Consider the following 22,102-nt stretch of genomic DNA (forward strand, 5'->3'; position numbering starts at 1 on the left):
TTCTTTAAAGGTGCTGCAGGAGTGTCAATTAAAAGGCTTATGCATAATGGTAGTCTCCGGTCTTGTATTGAAAATACTGGAAGTTGGTGAGATTAAAACTTAAATACGTTATAGGGATCAGTTGCAGAGCAGGCACAAGTTGTCTCTGTGTTGTGATCATAGGATTCACAAGAATTACCAGAAGTAGGGTGAGATAAAAATGTAGTTGTTATAGCAGGGGTCTTCAGACTTGGGTGGTGGGTCACCCAAGGGGGCGGGGGGCCACCTCAAGTGATTCCCATGGGGATGTGGGTTGCCAGGCTCTGGCCAAAAGAAGCATTATGCCGATAGCAGTGCTTTGTTGTAATCTGAAAAAAATGAGCAGTAGTAAGCCGCTCTGTAATGGGCCATCGCTAACATATTTTATCATTTATATCCTAGCTGGGACTATGTGTCAAAAGGGAAGGGACCCCAACTATTCCTCAAAACCCCCACCCCTATTTTTAATAATCACACTGTGGATAAATATACACGTTAATAAGAGCTGCCTGAACTGAATAAATAGTGTGGTCTGCAATCATGTATTTAATTGCATTTTTTAAACAGTAACAAAACTTAACTGCAGTGTTTAAATAAGTCTAGATATATTTAAACATTGTGAATGCAGTAGAATAATTGTGAAAAATTCAGAGTGAGGCCCTGATGATTTATTTCCCCCACTGGGGGTCAGAGCGGAGGGGTAGGGGTACAGAGTAGGGGGTTAGAACATTAAAACATTTAAAGACCACTGCATTTTAGAGATCAATTGAAGAGCAGTTATAATGTGTCCAGGTCCACCCATTCCTGTTTCAGCCTTTGAATAGTTGGGGTACTCTTCTAATCGCCTGGTGGAATGTCCTTTCTGCCCCCAGTGTCTGCAGTTCACAGTCACTAATGGGTCCTCAGAGCATGGCCTGGTGACACGTTGAACTCTCAATCAGTGCCTTGTTGGACAAGTCAGTAATGGTTATGCACATAAACATATTGAGCAGTGGCCAGCTCCAGGGGGGTAGCTGTAACAGCTCTGGTGAGCAGAGAGAAATGCTTATTCAGTAGCAGGATTAAGTTATTTTTCGATGTAATCAAATTGTCATTAACATAGATCAGATTATCCATGGCACCCAGCATTCTTTAATTATGGCTTGTGTGTGAAATGTGAGCTTAAAACTAATGCATTTCCCTATTTGCTATTGAACTTCACCTTCTACTGTATGCATCTCTACAGCCTTGTTATTTGAGTAGTTTATTATTTCACCCTCCTTGTCATCTTTTAAGTCCAGATGCAGGTGGTATATTTCACTCTGTGGTTCTTCTCCTCCAACTGTCTCCTCAAGTTTATTTTACAGATAAAGATAATAGTGTCTGACAATGACCCTGGTACTTCTCTGTGCAGTCCGGCTTGTTAATTTCAGTAGTGTTAAAATTAATGCTGTATGATTCCAGCCTTGATCTAGTTTTTCCCCTCATTGTGCCTGCCATGGTATTTTCCACACTTTGGCTCCGCGCTAATTGAAATAAGAAAAATGTTGCCTTCCTATTATATGCTGTTTAGTCCGGACCAGTATTTCCCTGCCTCTCAAAATGTTGTTTTCATCCAGTTTCGAAAATATGGGTTTTATTTTGTTGCATGGATAATTTCTTTTGAGTGGAGTGATCTTTCATGGGCCCCATTGTGACCTTCTCTGGAGGAGTTTGCAGGGCTTTCTCTTTGTAAGTGGTGGCCTGTGCCCCAGGCTGGCATGCATCTGCCATTTGCTTTTCCCATTGAGATGTTATTATACCAGTTCATTGAATTTTAGGAAACCGTCTTGTGAGGAATGCAACTCATTCACTGGAGAATCTGTTAAAGGATTTAGAAAAGCACAACTTGGATTTCAATGGTTATTCTTGGTATACAAGATTTGATTAGTCAGTCGGTGATATGTCACGTTCACTTTTCAAATGCAGCAAACTGATGATGAATTCAGGTGCCTTTGATAAACGTTTTCTGGAGCTGGACACAACAACTGTGGAGCTTTCTCCCATCTTGCTTGCCAAAGTAAAGGATGAATCCTTCCTGTACCCATAGTGACCCAACAGTTAGTACCCATTTGGAAGGAGGTAGGAGAATCACATTTGGACAGAAATCCCCAAAGAAATCAAAACCCTCCATGTTTAGTCTGTTATGCGATGTCTTGGAGAGGAAGTGCTGATGGTGTTAAACCAACCCTTACATTTGCAGGGGGAGCAGAGCACTAGACTGCGCTCACAACTGGACAGAGCAGTGACGATCTAACGTAGCGGAAGAATCAATCTGAAGCTAGGAATGTATCCAAGGGGTGAACAATAGAAGGAAAAATAACTTGAGAAGTGTTGTGCCACCCCTTCGTCAATGAAAAGATTCAGAAAGATGGAAAGATTAGGAAATGATGAGAAAATGCAACCACCATCTTTGGGACAGAATGGAAGTAAAACGTGGTTTGGTCACCATCTTAAATTCCTTAAGCCATGGTCATCTTTTGTGTGGTTTTTGATATTTTATTGGCTGTGCATACCATTGCGAAGGCATTAACCTAATTATTAGTATTTCCATGCCTGCACCTGTAAATCTCCCAAGCTTTTGTTGTGTGTGACTTGACTGGCATGTAAGACAATGGAATTCTGGAATTGCAGAGCCTCCTTGGAATGTTGCTCGTGTGTGAAGGCCCACAGGCACCCATGTATCCATCTCGCAGACCCAGGACCAGGAAGGAGTCGAGGGCCAGTTGTGGCTAGGTTTTTTATAAGGAATCCTGTCACAATTGCATGAACCCAGTAGAAGTCCCTTTCTGTGACTTCCTCCAGGAATACTACACTCCACGTATGCTTGGTTCTTTAGGACCTGACTTTGTCCTTTCTAGCATCATTATTTCTTCAACAGTTGTTCCTTTGTTGAAGGGAGAAAAGTAGTCAAGATTTTGAGGACTCACAGCGCTGGACAGCCTGTTCTCTTTCTTCTGATTGTCTGAATATATTTCTAAATTAATTATTGTGTTGGACCTTTTATAGCAGACTCCCTTTTAAGTCCGTCTGCAGATGTTAGAATCACACTAATGTAATTCTTGTAGGGAACGATGTACAAACTCTATTAATGACCATCTGCTCTAAGATTTTCAGATACTCTTCAAGTCCTCGGTGCTCTTTTTGACTCGTGTGGTGTAGAAAATCCATAAGGAAAGCAACGTTTTTAATAGAAACTGAGTTGATGTCTGAAATGGGGAGCTGAATAATAATATCTTCACTATCTTCGTTAGTAGGGTTTTGATGTTCTGGCTAATTTGTGGAACTAAGTTACATTGTGTTTTTTTTTATCTGTTGGTGGGAATTGACCAGCATTTCAGACCATTTAATATGAGTCGTGCACTAGAGTCTAAATCTATTACACAGTGGCACTGTCACTGTGTAGTTACGGTTCAGCCGCACTTTACATTGAAAGGGCATTTTCTGATTTACCTATAAATTTCGACCCCATGGACAGATCTGCAACAAATGTGCAATTGCTTCCGTAGACAGCTAAGGTTCAGCATACCAGTCTTTATGCAATGTGTACATAGGAAGTTTTGTTTAAAGCCTACATACAAACCTGCTGGACAGATTTACAGCAAACGTGGCTGAACTTTACTCGGAAAGCATGTTTTCATTGATTTGGTGTACATCAATTCGGTCGCTTTTGAGATATAATTGTTTTTATTTATTTTTTTAAGTTGACGAACAGGCTTATATGGTTCATACTTTTCTATATCCTGACCTTTTCAGTTGAGGTGTTTTCACTGATCTAATCTGTGGATAACCTCCAAAACTTAAAAATATTAATCAGATTGGATGATGTTGCCTCTTTCCCCTCTTGTCCTTTTCCGAACTATGTATGATTAGATGGCTGCAAGTGAAATACTTCTCTTGCATGCACCATTTAAGGCCCGGTCAACCTCTGTGGTTCTACATTTATGCCCAGGGATGCTTGGCAGTCCTCATTATGTTGAGCCCAGCACCCTCTGTGGCCACCCTATCACTGTGTACAGCTAAAGGCCATGCACAGCAGGGGTTGGCTACCTGCGGTGGGTTACATGCTGGCCCTGGCGCAGGCAAGGCCCTGTGGTCAACCCCTGCTATTAGCACCATGCCACACAGGACACACAACACCCATTTTCAGATGTCACAGGAAGATAATCCGGACTACCAAGAGCAAAATATTGCAGTTTGTGTGATCTTTGGTGTGTGTTGCATGTATTGCAAACAGTTGGCGAATTTCTGTGGGTTTGGGAGTTCAAGCCAGAGCCATACCTCCGTTTTAACTGTTTTTATGTGGCATATAGAAGATTAAAGTATTACATATTAAGGGTTAAATATGATGGAAAAGTGAAAAGGCATATCATAAACCAACATTGGCAAAAGCAATAGATCTGATCTATGCAAGAGCAGTTGACTTTGTCAATGTTTTTTAGCCATATTGTACACCAATGTGGCTGCTTTTCAGCATGGCTAAAAGTGATGTAGAGCGGAGTGGAATGGAGTGTCATGGAGGGACGTACAGTTTTGTGGAGTAGCAGGATGGAGTGGCATAGAGTGTCGCAGAGTGGAGTAGTGTAGTGATTTAAATACAGTCGAGCAGAGTGGTGTTGAGTGCAGTAGATTGTTATGGAGTGGAGTTGCATAAAGTGGAATAGTGGAGTGGCATATGGTGGAGTAAAGTGTTATGGGTAGAGTGGTGTGGACTGGCGTAAAGGGGAAGGGCATGGAGTGGGGGAGAGGGAGATGCATAGATTGGAGTTGAACATCATAATGTGGAGTAGACTGTCGTAGAGGGGAGTGGAATGTTGTAGAATGGAGGGTGGTAGAGTGGAATAAAGTGGCAGAGAGGGAGTTGAGTAGAGTGGCACAGTGTAGAGGAGTAAACTGTCATAGAGTACAGTGGAGGGGCAAGGTGTGAATTAGCATAGGGTGTTGTGGAGTGGCCTAGTGTGGAGTATGCATGGTGAGGTAGTACACTGCCATTGCAGACAAAATATTTCAAATGATCATTACATTTGCAGAGACAGAGGTTTACTGCTAACACTATACATCTTGCAAACAATAATGTATGGAAATAGCACCACCTAGTTTATTTATTTCTTTTGACATATTAAAATACTTGCTTCCACCACAGTTCAGACGTACAAACAAGTACTTCATTTGTGCTTTCCCAATTCTGATATATTCTGAAATATATGCAAAGTTAATTTGCAAACATCTACATTTTGTTGTTTGCTAGAAAAAAAAGCCCTTCTTTTACAACTCCAGTGGCCAGCTAGATTGTCAGAGAACACTCCTCACCTTGAAATCGGAAAAAGGAAAGTAAACACCAAACCTCGTTGGAAGTCAGAGCCGTACATTTGACCTCTCTCCTTGAATGCACAGCAAGTTTGACAAGATCCAAACAAAATGTAAAGGTCTGTTTAAAGAAAGCCAGCACTTGTGGAAGAATACAGTAAATAGACAATGCTGCATGGGAGGGACTAACCCAGGGATGCCTGCAGAATGTCCCCAAGAAGTCTTTAGCAAACCAGGCAGATGTGCTGTGTGGTAGGCTTCAACCTAAAAAGAAAATTGAAAAGTGTCTACATTAAAACCAAGAAAGGGTTTCTAGTTTTTCGCACTGTGTGATTCTTAAGCACAGGATTTGATGGAAAGTGGAAAAAGTAGTGAGTAGTGAAGCCCCTCCTGCCCCAACAGGCAAGTGCATCTCAAGAGCTGCTTAGTCATCGTCCTATACCTTACCTGTACACATTTCTATTGTTATACTTTGTGCTTTATTGGACCTGCAGAAAGCACATCCAGTTTTCAGAAGCAACTCAATGTCTCAAAATTATTTATAATTTCAATAGATACTGGTGAGCCACAAAGAAAGCTAAGTGGGTATATTTAAACTGCTTGGAAAATATTTTAAAAATAAGTCACATCAAACTGAGGAAAACAAAGTTGTCTTGAATGGCTCTAAATGTGTGTTGGGTGGGAGAGGGGAGACTTGTCCACACCAAGGGTGTTTTACGTCTCCCAAACGTTTAATGTACAAATGTCTTTGAGGTTAGATATCTGCCCCAAATGGCAATCTTCTTGTCCGGTGCAGTCTGGACAACAAAACATTGTACAGACTGCACTGTGTTAATTCTTTGTAAAACCAATTGTCCTATCTTGTCTTTTGTTTCGGTATATTCAACTTTTCTAAATCAATAGCACATGAAGAATAGGCTTCCTCTGCCTTATGTCCAGATTATCAAAAGTCAATCAATCAGTGTTTATGAAGCGCAGCTTTTCACCCGCATCGGTTTCTAGGCTATGGGGAGGGGCGTTGTGTGTGTGTGTGTGGGGGGGGGGGAGGGGGCGGGAGTGAGTATGGCGTTCCCCGGGGAGGTGGTTATTAAAAAAGCCATGTCTTCAGCTCCTTTGTGAAGTTGAGGAGGGGGGTGGTTTGTCTGATGTGGAGTGGAATGGCGATCCAGGCGGTGCCTGCGAGGTAGGAAAAGGAGCATCCTCCTGTTCTGGTTTTCCTTATGCGGGGTACTTTGGCGAGAGAAAGTAATGTTAAAAAGGCAAGCATTGTTTTAAGGAGATCTGTGGTTATGTTCAGACTAGTGAAATTATTGTATCAACCTACTGTATTTTACAACAGACATATTGGTACACAGGTAATATATTATTTGCTAATTGCTAATATATATGTATCTATATGTTTTACAGCCATCTTCAACAGCTGGAGGCCCCAGGTTGGGACGGTTTGGTCAGAGAAAATATCCAACTCTGAAGTAGAATATGCCTACTTGTATTTGAGACTTTGAGACATTTCAGACTATGACAGTGGGACAAAGCTGAGACTTTGTGCTTAAAATGTCCATACTATATTCTGAAGACCTGATGGCAGCAGTGTAATTGAGCTTATTCTGTCTTATGGCCTATAAAACTGGTAAACTGTCAACAGAAACTATTGCCAAAAAGGGGAATTCATAAAGTCTGTTTTAGGAAGCTGGTCATGAAGGATTAATCTTTGTATGACATATAGTTGGTGTCAAGGTTCCGAACAGCTGACCTGCAACCAAACCAAATGAATTCTTGCTCCGTTTGATGAAAGTGACTGTAACAAAAAAAACTGTGGACATTTTATTTAAGTGATAGTTACGTTTTATGGAGAACCTGCTTTCAGAAAATTAAATGGTGTGCTCCTTGTTGTTAATCACCTGTCCAAATTGTGTTTCTAAATGGCCATTTCCTCTGAACATCCGTTTTCTGGCCTTAAGTGGTCCTTAAATCCACTTTTGTGGAAAGAATTTGCAATCAATCATTTCATTTATTAGAAAATACCATCTTCAAAATGCAGTGTCCTTATGATGATTAAAGCATATATTCTGCTCCACACTCTTACAAAAAGTACAATATTTCTGATTATTAAAACTGTGACTACTGCAAGAGAACTAAAAAATTAATCAGGATGACGTTTTAGCTAGTATGTATGTAGAAAGTTGTATAGGCTGCAAAGATCCCTCTGTATAATAGGAAAAGCTTAATCCTTCTGATGAATGTGATTTTTTTAAAGTGCAATATGGTATGCTTTCTCAATCAAACTGTAATTAAGGTGGCAACAGCTTTACCTGTTAGTAAAGAAAATTTACTGTCAAACCAGAGTGCTGGAATCTTAGTTTAAATTAGCCTCTGCCGTAGCTACTTAACTTTGAGGTCTTAATGGAAAACGTGATAAGCTTCCATCAGATAGGCAAAAAAGTAACTTTTTTAAAAACCTCAAATACTAGGTCTAATATAGGATACATTTAAAACTAGAGCACTGGCTCAAACGAAATCTAAAATAATACCATTTGGAACATGTGTATATTTACGTCTCTGAAGATAGTGTTCATGTGGAGTCAGCCTTTGAAGACCAAGGATAATCATTTATACGATATAAAGAAACCAAAGGGGAGTGCACAATTTCATTGTTGCTTTTCTTTCAATTACTGAATTGAATCTTAATATCTGGACACACGTAAACGTCTTTGTCCTACATCTCCATTGACATTAAGTGGTAAAGTGAGCTTTTTCCATTTGATTCTCAAGCGGAACAATTTCGGAGTATTCCAGAACTGCACAGCATTTATTCTACAAATCCAGATTTTGAGAGCAACCACCCTTTGGATATATTCCTGTTGAAAGCCTGGTCACATCTTCAGTCTCCTAAAGTTCAGCTGTGGCGCTGAATTGCTTTGTCGTAGACTGCCAAACACCTTTTAATTCAAAAAGGCTTCCTCTAATAGGGAAGTTACTATTTTTCCTACAAGTGTTAGATTTGACACTGTACATTCTTAAATAAAATATTTTGCGCTCTGAAGCACTTTCAAACTGATTTCCTGTTGTTATTTCAAGATACTATCTGTGGCACTACCCATCGATTATGGCATTTATGCTTTATTTGACATTTGTCAGTGTTACAATAAGATTAAATTGTGTTGAAACTGTACACTGGTAATTTGGTAAAAGGACACATACTCTGTCCCGACCCATTAAACTACCAAACTACTTTAAGATTGCATGGAAGGAGAAAGGGGTTGCTGCTTTTTTCCTGGTTTTTTTGTTGTTGTTTTTTTTTGCTTTCATGACCTGCATTATCTAGCAAACTTTATGTAAGGGTCAAAACAATGTGAAACCAATTTAAATCAACTGAAAAAAGGAGGTCAAGAAAACAAACCATTTTTCCAAATCAGAAGAAAATTGAAAACGTTTGATACTTCGATACTTCTATTGGGTGACAAACATTTCTGTTTGCTAATGTTCAGGACTAAAAGCCTCCTCCCTTCCCACTCTAGGCAAGTATGGGATTGATTGAAGCTAAAGTGCATTTTACATGCTGGTGATCAGGGAGCATAGCATTGTGTCATTGTCTGCTAACATTTACAGCAATTATTTGTAGGAATCTTGGTGGGAACACATGTTCCTAATGTACTACTTTTCCTGTGGTTTGCAAGATGAAAATGACTGGTCTGTACAGTATCCAGAAAAGTTAATGCTCGTTGTGATTAGCATTTCACAATATAGATGTCAATATTTTGGGTGGAGGAGGGGGAAGTGGGACTGTTTGTTGTGCACCAGTTCTTGGAAGATTGTGCAAGTATTGGAGGAGATGGACAACAAAGAAAGCCGTGGATGTTGGCTACACCTGGGTCCTTTCTCAATTTAATCATGTTTCCAGGGCATTTTGCTGCATTTTCTAATTTATGACAACTTCTGTTATGTATGTTTTGAACTTTCCATCTAGGACTGTTGTGATCATGACTTGCATGTTTTGGTATGGCCAGAGAAGTATTCACCAGCAGGTCTTGGAGGTTTTGTTGCCAAGGTAACTTATGGATTGATAGCCTACATTACACTGAGTTATCATTTGTCACAGCCCTCAACTAGTATGGTGAGTTGCCATCAGAGACAAGCGCCTAGTTGTATATATGGCCATTTATCCCCTCTACCTGAGGTAGGCTGTAAAAGGCACAGAGGTGAAATAGGTATCCATGCTGTAGCAGGACCCGTTATCATTTTCCACCCACCTTTAGGAAAGCATGGGATGTGTCAGAGTCTCAAAAGAAGCAGTGGGACTCAGTATAATGAAGATTGTTACAATATCGCTGTGTTGTTGCAGTCTTTAATTATTGAAGTATAGACACCAATGTCTTGATACCCAATTTTCCACATATATTTTTTGTGTTCTAGAATATTGCAGCAACTAAATAACACCACTAAGGTCAGAGACTCTGAATGACACTGCCTGAGTCTCAAAATGACAGTTGTGTGCTATTAAAACGATAAGGAAACCCCCAAATGAGCATTACCTAAATGAACAAAGTACTTGCCTTCGCTAACACTCTTTCTGGTGGATACTCTAATAATCAAACCAGATTCTACACCTTGTAAATTTTCCCAGGTGCCAGAGTGGATCAAAAAAACTTATTGCAGTGCTCCTGAGCACCAGTAGGTAGCACCATATTACTCCACATGATGATGAATAGAGCTGCAAGTATGCACCATACAGGCACACGGACATTTGTTTCTTCAATATCTTTTTTGTGCCCTTTGACCCAGAGCCCATTTGCAAACTGAATAAACCAGTGGACAGATTACTAGAATGGGATCTATTTAGATGAAAAATACCATATCGCAGAAAGGGTAGGTGACAGGGCAGTGAGGAATCTTTGGTTAGAGTATCTACCTGAAGAGCCTTACAAATGGTAAGTAAGTGGAACTTTTGATGTGTACTTCTAAACACATATTCCTCACCTTGTGAATAAATGCCAAAGCAGTACCTCCCAAAATGCTGGGTCTCTGGAATGGCTCAGACTAAAACGTCTTCCAGGACTAAACCGGCAAAATGCTGACCTCAATGGACCCAAGTGGTGAGGCAGTACTGTTTCATAAATTGATGCCAACTTGTAGCTGCCTCAAAAATATCCAGGACAGGCAGTATGCATGCCTACACAGGGTATCTACCATGACCCTGTTGAAATGAGTCCTTAGGCCTCCTGGAGACTGCTTCTAGGTGATCTTAAGAGATGATCTTTATCAGCACCGCCTTGCACGTCTTTGCCCCAAAGAACCACACACAGAGCTGATCCTCCACTACTTGTTCTTTGTAAAATCAATGTAAAAACTGAATATTCTCGTATTGTCTAATCAGTGGAGTCTCTCGACGAGGCAGAGCAAAGAAGGTCTAAAGCAAGATGGCTTGTCCAAAAGGAAAAGGCATCACCCCCTTCGATGGGAGCGCAGCAGGAGTCCTTATCACTAGTTTGGCTGGAAAATGGTGGTATAGGGAGGCTATATCAAAAGGGCCCTAAGTTCACTTATTCAGCGTGCAGATGTTCTTGCAAAAAAGACTGTTTTAGAGTGAATAGGCACAATGGACAACTGGTTAGTGGCTCAAAAGAGGTACACATCGAAACATGAGAACCAGACTTAAGTCCCACTGTGGCATCGCAAAGGGTTTTGGGTGGAAATATGTGCTGTAAACCTTTTAGAAAACACATGACAACTGGTTATTTGAATAAGGATGGCTGGCCTGGCAAGTGGTTACAAACTGAAATGGCCAACAGACAACCTTTAACTGTGACGAAAGCAAGATCTGGATCTTAAGTTTTCAATGAGCGACACCTGGCTGCCAAAATGACCTTAACGGCCTTAGGAGGAAGGTTAAAGAGTCACCTCTCAATCTCCACACATGGAAGTGTATGTTGCTCAGGCTTCAGTGGAGGACCCTGCCCTGCTACTGCGACAGGAAATCCTCTAGGAGTGGTAGCCTGATCAGTGGATAGATCCCCAAGCCCAGAGGTTTCAGGTCCCACACTCTTGTGGCCCAATCTGGAGCTACTAGAATTATTTGAGTCCCTGTCATTTCTGATGTTCTTCAGAACTCAGGGCAGGAGAGGTAGCAGCAGGAAGGCAAACAGGAGTCCTGTGTTCCACTCTCAACTGCATACGTCTTCCTGAGTGTTCTTATGAAATAAAAGTGCCAATATAAGGCATTGTCCGCCGTGGCAAAAAGATCGACTAGGTTTCTCCCCATTGTCTAAAGATGCTCCCCAAAGGCGTAGCACCTCTTGGCACAGGACCCAGTTCCCCAGCAACCTTGCTTATTGCAGTACCACATGGAGGTGGTGTTGTCCATGAGAACCTGCACAAGAGGTCCTTTGATTAACAGCAAGAGGGCACAGAGGTCCACTGAGCTCCACTTCTCCCAGGTGACCTCAACACAGCAGCGACGCATCCATCACCACAGTCAGTTGTTGTTGGGGAGCGTAAAGGGGACTCACTTTGGTTGAGCTGTGGTCAGGCAACCCCCACTGCAGGTCTTTTGTAGCCTCCTCTGACACCTTGATGGAATCTGACATGTTCTCTTTGTGCTGGGCATATTGGGATTTCAGGTCCCACTGTAAAGCTTGCATGAGCCACCTGGCATGGTTGCATGGAGGAGGCTAGTAAGCCAAGAAGCTGCAGTGCCATTGTCACTGAGACCCAGGACAGAGGCTGAAACATCACTATCATAGCCTGAATGTCCTGGGCTCATTAGTCCTAAGGAAGGCTCGAAAGCACACTGTATCCAGAATGGCTCCTATGAAGGGGAGCCACTGCAAAGGAGTCAGGTGTGACTTAAGCAGGTTGATTGAGAACCTCAATGATGTCAGGAGGTGGTCTGTTACTAATTGTGGAGACACTTCCTTCAACAGCCATTCATCAAGGTAGTGGAAGTGTAGGACACCTGACCTCCGAAGATCAGCTGTGACCATAGTAGCCATCATCTTTGTGAACACCAGAGGGGCAATGGTGAGCCTGAAAGGAAGCGCTGCAAGCTAATATTTCTCATGTCCCACCTAGACCCACAGGTAGGGTCAGTTGGTCTGCAGGACAGGGATGTGAAAATAAGTGCCCTGTACGTCCATACCACCTTTCAGTCTCTGGGATTCCAGGCAGGGTGAGCATTTTGAATATATCCTTGTGTAGAAAGACGTTGAGAAGGTGAAGATCTAGGATAGGATGGAGTCCTTTGTCCTCATTCAGCACTAGGAAGTAACAGGAACCTCTGAGGGTGGCACTCTCTTTAGCTCCCTTGGGCAAAAGAACCTGCACTTCCTGGCATAAGACAATTGGTACTCCGAGAAGTGGACTGATGGAGATGGCAGGTGCGGTGTTCAAAAAGGAATGTTGGGGGTAGCCCCGTTGAACAATTAATGTTCCTACCTTGCAGGCAGGAGGTGGCAATTCTGCCCCTAACCGGATGGCTGAGATGAGTGCTGCCTCTGATGGCAAGGTTATTTTCTGTTGGGTTAGTGGCCGAGACTTCTAAAGGGTTGGGAGGCCTATCAGGAGGGCGGTGGAGTCTGACATCAATATCGAAGGCCCGTCAAATCCCCCAAAAGGACAAAATTGTTGGGGAATTGCCTGATGAAAGCTGCGTGGTTCAAGGACAATGCTGTGGCTCAGCTCTCCTTACAACACCCCTGGGTCTAATCTGCCTCTCACCATACAGGTTGGAGCCTTCAAAAGGCATCTCCACTAAGGATACCTGGACGTCTCTGGAGAGACAGTGGAAATCATCCAGGCATGGCGTCGTCAGGTATGGGAACCTTGTTGGTTCCCATACCCCTACCTGGACAATCCATATTGTCCAGGCCCAAATGGATGACAAAGTTGGTCACATTCCACCCATCTTGAATAGTTTGAGCTAAAAAAGCCTTTAAGTCTTATGGAGCCGCAGGTCAGATCTCACCCACATGTCCCATAATGTGGGTGTAACAACCTGGCAAACAGCTTGTGATGACCAACCTTAAGTCAATGCTAGGTGAGGAAAGCATACACTTGCTGAACATATCTACTTGTTTTGACTCTATATCTGGGGCACGGTTAGAAAGCGTTTACTGGTGGAGCCCGTACCACTAGACTTTCAGGAGTTGGACGCTGTTTTAAGTATTCTAGATCTCCTGGAGCTAGTCTATGGCAGCAGGTGACCCAACAGTGTGTCAATGAGGGCTTCTTTGAAGGACAGAGAGGTTTAGTCGTTGCCTGGCCAGGATGTACGGCCCCTGTCAGTACTTTAGTTTTCACCTCCATAGTGAGGACATGGTTGTCAAGGACCACAGTGTCCCCCTAGATCACTGCAGTGATCGATGAAGTGCTTTCCTTAATTGGTGGCTTGGGGTTGAGGTGGGGTGATGTTAACCCAACCAAGTATTTGGTGAGGTGTCTAGCCCAATTGCATCCTGTAGGTCCACGGACAATGACACCTTTATTGTGTGATTAATAAAAATCTTTACAATACGCGATGAAAGAAAAAAACATTAATGCATAACATCATTAACACCCAAGAGGTAGAGTTAAAAAAAGACTCATTGGGTTGGATATTAAAGTGCAGCGCTAGTCTGAAGTAAGTTAGTGGGAACTGAATATTAGTGGTAAAAAATAAGTGCAAACAGTTCCCCTGAAAAAGGAAAAAGCGGCATGGCATCTTTGGTCTGCAGGGTTTGAGCCACTTTAGAGCTCTTATTTAGGGCTGAGCCAAATAGCTCGGACATGACGGTATGGTTCGATCATTAGGCTATTGCGTCCTCTAGACTTTGTTTCATAATATTGATGTATTTGCCAAATTTTCCCAGTTCCATCGGCTCCGTGATACTGAACACCAAAGGTACGGCCTCATTACATTATGCTTCATGTTTATAGTTAGTCAACATTCTTCAATTTTCCTAAGAGACTGCCATCTCAGATTAAATTCCTTGATTTGTAGGCCCATTAACCTGGCAAACAGGATTTATTTTAGGCAGCCTTTAACAGAGTGCACTTGACAAATAGGGTTGTAGTCTAAGGGAATCCAGTTGTGCGCTGGCATGTGACAACCCCACAGCTTTCAGAACTCTCGAGTTTTTAAGGTTATCCATGTCGCTTACCTTGGATAATGTTTTGGATTGTTTTTTGAAGATGTGCTTGAGCATGGCGCCGAAAAGCTGTTGACCGTTTACCACATCTTGGTTAATTTGAAGGGTGTCGATTGGGTGTTGTAGATGGTAAGACCACGGGATTCCACTTTGAGTGAAAATGGGCTGGAGGGCTGCTTTTATTGTATTAGCCGGCGCCTTAGTTCTTCTAAGATAGCAATTTCCACGGCCGCCATACTCTTCAATGTTTGGGCCACAAGTCCAAATTCCAACTTTAACAGGGAGCTCTAAAAATATGAAGAAAGGCTGAAAACCCTTTTATAAGCCTTGACTTAATATTTATCAGGGGTACGTACTAACTGACCTGGATAGGCTTCTTGGCCATAAGCAATCGTTGGTAGCAAGGTGGCTGACAGTATCGACCTTATTGGGCCAGTGGACGGGCTTTCCAAAGAATTATTCAGTTTGCACACACTGATGAAGGTTTCCTCAGCTTTTGTTGCAGCATGTCTCACTTGCTTTGTATGCCTGCCTTTAGTGGTGAACCATACACCCAGGTATTTGTAAGAGTCAGCATTTTCAATTTTTAACGCTCCCAGCCTCCACCTAGAATTTGACGAGAATTCTTGTCTTGGAGCCATTTGCTGCCATTTTGTTAGCCAAATTATAATTGTGAAGTGCATTCAAGGCTCTCTGTGGTACAATTCTTGAATGGTCCAAGAGGGTAATATAAATAGCTTATTGACGTCTACTGCACTATTGCCATCCTTTTGCTAGTTGTTGTCATCCAAGCGTGAGGCAAACACTTCCCCATCCACACCATTGTCATTTCCATAAGACTAGCCTCGGTCGAGACAGATGCCAGCTCTGAGTCCGATGCCCCCATGAGTTGCAGGTCTTGCGCCGGCATCAACACTTGAGGAACCGATGCAGTTGTCAGCACCAATCTGGATGCCAGCATTGAACCCAAAGCAGGTTCAAGGGGATGAGATGGTGGCAAAGACAAACCGTCCAGCAGGAACACAAAAGGGAGTGCTTCAGATTCTTAGGGCAGAAGGTGCTCCACATGAAGCCTAAAGCATGCCAAAGATGTGCAGCATAGCCTCTTGAAAGGCCTTGACTTGCTGCAACATCCCTTGGGAACTCAGGTGCATCATTACCAGCAAAGGAATTTACTCCATTTTTGAATGGGAGCAAGACCAGGAGGCTTGGTGACTCCTTCTTTGGAGAGTGACAGAAAGGGAACAGAGTCCCGCTTGGACATCTTATGTTTCGTCTTCGACTTAACCAAGAACTTCATCCATGAGGAAGAGGTGCCTTGTGGACAACCTTTAGATTGCAGTGGGCCCTCTCTTTCAACTCCGACTTGAAGTGGGACTGGCGCGGAGATTCATCTCACGGTCTCGGATTGCTTTAGGGTTCATCTGGGCAGTGCCATTGCAGGCCTTTGAGTTTTAGAGTGAACCCAAGCTCCAGAGGTACATCTCGTAGGGACGTCACAGACATCTGTTTGTGATAGCCCCTGCAAGGCTTAGTGCCTCTCTTTTAAGGTGGGGGCGTTGGGTGACAGCCCTTCCGCACTTCCTTTACAAACATTTTCTGAAGGAATGAGCAGAGATCCAGACCCATGTCTGAAGGCGCTTAGAGAAAGGCATTAATGTTCGCACACATGTATTGTTTATATGCGGCTCAAAATGTGTCAATAAAGGAATCAAACAAGATCAAACATATGAGGAGGATAAATTGTGACAATTTTGTCTATCCCGGCTAGGAGAGAAGGCATGGCTGTGATTAATTTGGAAAGAAAACTGGCTTAAACATGAAAGCAAATAAAATGATACTTGAAAAGCAAAACTCCAAAAATCCCACTGGCAGAAGTGATTAGCTTCTAGAAATAGTACTTCTACTGTCAAATGATTTGTTCAGTGTAACCTATGTCCCAAATGGGGCATGTCTGGATCGAAAGATTGCTATATGTGTAAAGACTGATATATTAATATGTTTCATTATAGTGTGTACTTTTACTACAAAAATGAGCTTGTGGATGTCTTTGGGAGAACAATGATGACCTTTGCAAGATGGGATGGGGGTACTGAAGTCTTGGCCTATTAGTTTAAAAAAAAAAAAAAAAAATGCACTCCCTTGCAGATTGTTCTGTCTGTTCAGATGCAAAGCACTCAATGACAGTCTTGGAAGTGTCTGTTTCACAACATCTGGCCACTTCCGAGGTACACAAACTGTTTTTGAACATGATTCTATCTGACCGAGGCTTCTAGATGCTGATTTCTTACCTTTGAATTATCCCTTGGCATTAGGCTGGGTCTGGACATACTTGAGCAGTGTACCCCTGCACGCCAGTAGATGGCGTCATTCACCTCCGCTCAATCCCTGTGGAATTGACGTGTACAATGCTTACATAGGCATCACCATTCCAGCGTGCTGACATGAGTACTTTTCTTTCCATTCCAATCAGCGCAAATCCTGTGAGAGTTACCCCAGTACATTTTTTTACTGTCTTTTTTAACATTATGTGAATTATATTTTTTGAGACTTGTTTCCTAGTGTGCTAGGGATAGCCCTAAGAAAATATGCGGGTCTCTGCCCTATGATGCCTGTCATAGTCAGATGTCTGTGACAGATCCACACTTGGTTTGTCTATAGTGCTTGGAGCAGGACCACAACTTCAAGCCCTGCGAAGACTGCCTCCCCTGAATCCTAAGGTGCTGCAAGAAAGCTGTGTGAAGCTCCTCACTGCCCGATATCAGACAACCCCAGCAACATTCAAGATCCTGGTCACATGGAAAGTCCCAGGACCGCTAGCAGAGCTGTTCCTGATTGTTGTTGCCCCAGTCACACAAAAATCCGTCTAAAAAGTAGAAGCACTGTTCGACTTCATCCCCACAGGTCCACGTCCTCATACGAGGTGCTGGAACGGTGCTGCTTCCACTGTGGAACCTGTATTTGTGTCCTCTGTACCTCCCAGAGTTTCCCAGAGCCACAGCAACCCCAGCTTAACTCAGAGTTTGAGACTTTGCACCTCATATTTGGGCGGCCCAACCCTGCGGAAGCACCTTCTGCCCCATAGGTTCAGAAGGGGCCCCTACTGGATTCCTGCAGGGAGATCCTCCCTTGGCACCTGTTGAGCCCCATGGATCCAGTGTTGGATCCAGAGCAGGTCTGGTTGCAACCTTCCGCTCCAGTATGTGTTCACTGCAGTGCCACACCCGTGGCAGTGCCTTCACATTGTCAGTCCTGTCTCCGATACAGAGCAGGATCAGCCGGTACCATGTTTTTCGAGTTGGAGCCATTGCCCATTGCGTTTGTTAGGCCTGGAGGGGGGTGGTGATTGGGGGGTGCCTGAGGACTCTTATGGTTAGCACAACCCCCTTGATGAACCAGAGGACAAATGGTACGAAGAACTGATGGAGGCCAGTGATTTGGACACCTCACCAGACACTGGCATGATATCTCCTACCACTGTGGCTACGGAGAAGGGAGCTTCTTTTGCTATAGTGCTAGGGAAGGGAGATGAGGCGCTGGACTTTCAGCTGCCTAGGCTACAAGACGAACATCTCCGAGCCTCTGCCTCCCATTTAATGAAGCTCTTATGGACATCCTGCCTGGACCTAGTGCAGCCTTGCAGAGAACAAGTCTTTCCTGCCACCATCACCTTGTTTCTGGGCACCCCAGTTTCCTCACCCAGCATCTCACCCCAGAGAGCTATGTGGATGCTTTCCCCCACCTCCCAAGATAAACACTGGTGCGTTCCCTATCACTCCACCGGATAGAGAATATTCCTGACTGGTGAGATAACGCAAAGTTCACTATATGATGTGTGCTGGACGATTAGTTGTCATTGAGACCCACTGGCTTTTCATGGCGCATCCAGGCTTCCCTCATGGACATGCCCTTGATGGCTCTCTCGTTTTTGGTGAAAAGGCAGACTCATCACTGGAGCACTTTAACCCTTTCGTTGCCAGGCCTTTTCCCCCTCCTGTGCGGAGCCTTGTTTTTTTTTTTTGTTTTTGTTTTTTGCTATTTGGGGTAGTTGGCTCTTAGGCCCCCAAAGTTTTGTCTACAAAAGCTATCCATGCCAAATGTGCGTCCTTTTTTTTTTTTTCCAACATCCTAGGGATCCTAAAGGTAGCCAGAGTTTGTGAGTTCCCCTGGAGGAGACCAAGAAATCAGCCGAAATACAGCTAAAATGTGTTTTTGGGTAAAAATGGGAACAAAGTGCTGCAGAAGAAACCTGTGTTTTTTTCCTGCAAATGACATTAACAAAGGGCTTACAGTGCTAAAATCATCATCTTCCCAGCTTTCAGGAACAGACAGACTTGAATCAGAAAACCACATTTCTAAACACAATTTTGGCATTTTACTCAGACATACCCCATATTTCTTATTGTGTGCTTTCAGCCTTGTTCCAGTTAGTGACAGAAATGGGTGTGAAACCAATGGTAGATTCCAGACAGCTAAACATTTCTGAAAAGTAGATACAATTCTGAATTCAGCAAGGGGTAATTTGTGTAGATCCTTTAAGGTTTTCCTACAGCTGAAATAAAAAGATATTGAAATTGTGTTGAAAAACAATCATGTCTGTCCACGTTTTCTTCTGTAACTTTTTCCAGCTATGGCAGATTTTTTTAAAGCAGTATACCGTTACGTCTGCTGGACTCTTCTGGTTGCGGGGATATATAGGGCTTCTAGGTTTATCAAGAACCCTATGTACCCAGAGCCAATAAATAAGCTGCAGCTTGCAGTGGGTTTTCCTTATATACCAGGTATATAGTAATTAATTTGGTGAAATATTAAGAGTGAAACATAGGTATCAAGGAAACCTTTGTATTTCCAAAATGTGCCCAAGATAAGGTGTTGAGAAGCAGTGGTTATTTGCACATCTGACTTTGGGTATCCCCATACTAGCATGTGAATTACAGGGCAGTTCTCAAATAGACCTCTTTCTTACACACTGTCTTTAATTTGGAAGGACAAAATGTAGAGAAAAACAATGGGCATCTTCTAATCTGTGTTCCCCCAAGTCTTTCGATAAAAATGTTTACTCACTTGTGTAGGTAGACCTAGTGCCCGTGACAGAGAATGCCCCGAAACGCAACATGGACCCATCAACTTTTTACATCGAAAACAGATGGGTTTTTTTTGGAAAGTGCCTAGCTGTGGGTTTTGGGCTATAGCTCAGTCAGCACTTGTGGAAATATACCAAACCATATACCAAACCTGTGCATTTTTTTAAACTGACACATAGGAGAACCCAGGATGGGGTAACTTGTGGTGCTTGCGACAGGTTCTGTTACCCAGAATCCTTTGCAGTCCTCAAAATTTGGCCAAACAAAACAACACCTTTTCCTCACATTTCTGTGATGAGAAGTTCTGGAATCTGAGAGGAGCCACAAATTTCCTTCCACCCAGCATTCCCCCAAGTTTCCCAATAACAAGGATACCTAACTTGTGTGGGTAGGCCTAGTGCCCGAGACAGGAAACGCCCCTAAATGCAGCATGCACACATCACATTTTTACATTGAAAACTGACGTTTCTTTTTTGGAAAGTGCCTCGCTGTGGGTTTTGGGCTGTAGCTCAGTCGGGACTTGGGGAAATCTACCAAACCAGTGGATATTTGAAAACTAAACACATAGGGGACCCCAGTAAGGGGTGACTTGTGGGGCTCTCATGAGATTCTATTATCCAGAATCCTTTGCAAAGCTCAAAGTTTTGGGAAAAAAAAAAAAACACTTTTTCCTCACATTTAGGTGTTGGAAAGTTCTGGAATCTGAGGGGAGACACAAACATTCTATTAGCCAGCATTCCCCCTTTCCTCACATTTTGGTGATGGAAAGTTCTGGAATTTGAGGGGAGCCACAAACATCCTTCTACCTAGTGTTCCCCCAAGTCTCCCAATAAAAATGGTACGTCACTTGTGTGGGTAGGCCTACACAAGTGACGTACCATTTTAGGCCACAATATGGACACATCAAATTTTTCTAATGAAAATTGACCTGTTTTTTTGTAAAGTGCATAGCTGTGGATCTTGGCCTCTAGCTCTACTGGCACTTTGGGAAACATACCAAACCCACACATTTTTCAAAACTAGACACCTAGGGGAATCCAGGATGGAATGACTTGTGGGGCTCTTGCCAGGTTCTGGCCCCCAGAATCCTTTGCAAATCTCAAAATGTGGCTAAAAAGAAAAAACACTTTTTCCTCACATTTTGGTGATGGAAGGTTCTTAAATCAGAGGGAAGCCACAAACTTCCTTCCACTCAGCATTCCCCCAAGTCTCCCGATAAAAATGGTACCTCACTTGTGCGAGTAGGCCTAGTGCCCGGGACGTGCAAGGGTCCAAAACACAACATTGACACATCAAAATGTGATATATATATATTTTTTTTAAAGCTATATTTGAGGTTTGCAGTGCAGTCTGGGTAAGAAAATGTTGGGGGATCCATGCAAACCACACCTCCCTGGACTCCTCCGGGTGTATAGTTTTAAAAAAATGTCTGGGTATGGTAGGTTTCCCTAGATGACCGCTGCACCAGGGACTGAAAACGCAGGTGCCTGCCCCCTCCAAAAACAGGTACTTTTGTAATTTTGATGTGTCTACGTTGTGTTTTGGGCCTTTTCCTGTCGTGGGCACTATGCCTACCCACACAAGTGAGGTACCATTTTTATCAGGAGACTTGGGGGGAATGCTGGGTGAAAGGAATTTGTAGCTCCTCTTAGATTCCAGAACTTTCCATCACCAAATAGTAAAGAAAAAGTGTTGTTGTTTTTTTTTTTTGCCAACTTTTGAGGTTTGCAAAGGATTCTGGGCAATAGAACCTGGTGAGAGCTCCACAAGTTACCCCATCCTGGATTCCCCTAGGTGTCTAGTGTTCACAAATGCACAGGTCTGGTAGGTTTCCCTAGGTGCTGGCTGAGCTAGAGACCAAAATCCACAGCTAGGCACTTTGCAAAAAACAGGTCAGTTTTCTTTGAGAAAATGTGATGTGTCCATGTTGTGTTTTGGGGCATTTCCTGTTGCTGGCACTAGACCTACCCACACAAGTGAGGTACCATTTTTTATCTTGAGACTTGGGGGGGAAAGCTGTGTAGAAGGAAGTTTGTGGCTCTCCTCAGATTCCAGAACTTTCCATCACGGAAATGAGAGGAAAAAGTGTTTTTTTGCCACATTTTGAGGTTTGCAAATGATTCTGAGTAATAGAACCTGATGAGAGCTCCACAAGTCACCCCATCCGGATTCCTCTAGGTGTCTAGTTTAAAAAATAAAAAATAAAAATGCACAGGTTTGGTTTGTTTCCCTGGTGCCGGCTGAGCTAGAAGCCAAAATCCACAGCTAAGCACTTTTGGAAAAACAAGTCAGATTTAAATGTAAAAATGTGATGTATCCATGTTGCGTTTCCTGTTGCTGGCATTGGGCCTACCACGCAAGTGTGGTTCCATTTTTATCGGGAGACTTGGGAGAAACACATAATAGAAGACCAAGTGTTATTGCCCCTCGTCTTTCTCTACATTTGTTCCTTCCAAATGTAAGACCATGTGTAACAAAAACATCTAATTGAGAAATGCCCTGTAATTCACATGCTAGTATGGGGACCCCCGGAATTCAGAGATGTACAAATAA

At 43.0% G+C, this 22,102-nt stretch overlaps 1 protein-coding gene across 6 annotated transcripts in view; it reads left to right on the top strand.

The window, feature by feature from the left end:
• The window catches only part of SEC16A (SEC16 homolog A, endoplasmic reticulum export factor), a 300,868-nt gene extending 292,471 nt beyond the window's left edge, over window positions 1-8,397 (top strand). For all 6 annotated transcript variants that reach the window (XM_069241597.1, XM_069241599.1, XM_069241601.1 and 3 more), the window contains one exon: window positions 6,751-8,397. In XM_069241597.1, the coding sequence (XP_069097698.1) occupies window positions 6,751-6,819 (69 nt within the window). In that variant the 3' untranslated portion in view covers window positions 6,820-8,397. The remainder of the gene's footprint in view (window positions 1-6,750) is intronic.
• The last annotated feature ends 13,705 nt before the right edge of the window (window positions 8,398-22,102 follow it).

The sequence above is a fragment of the Pleurodeles waltl genome, chromosome 6 (assembly GCF_031143425.1).
Source record: "Pleurodeles waltl isolate 20211129_DDA chromosome 6, aPleWal1.hap1.20221129, whole genome shotgun sequence".
NCBI lineage: Eukaryota > Metazoa > Chordata > Amphibia > Caudata > Salamandridae > Pleurodeles > Pleurodeles waltl.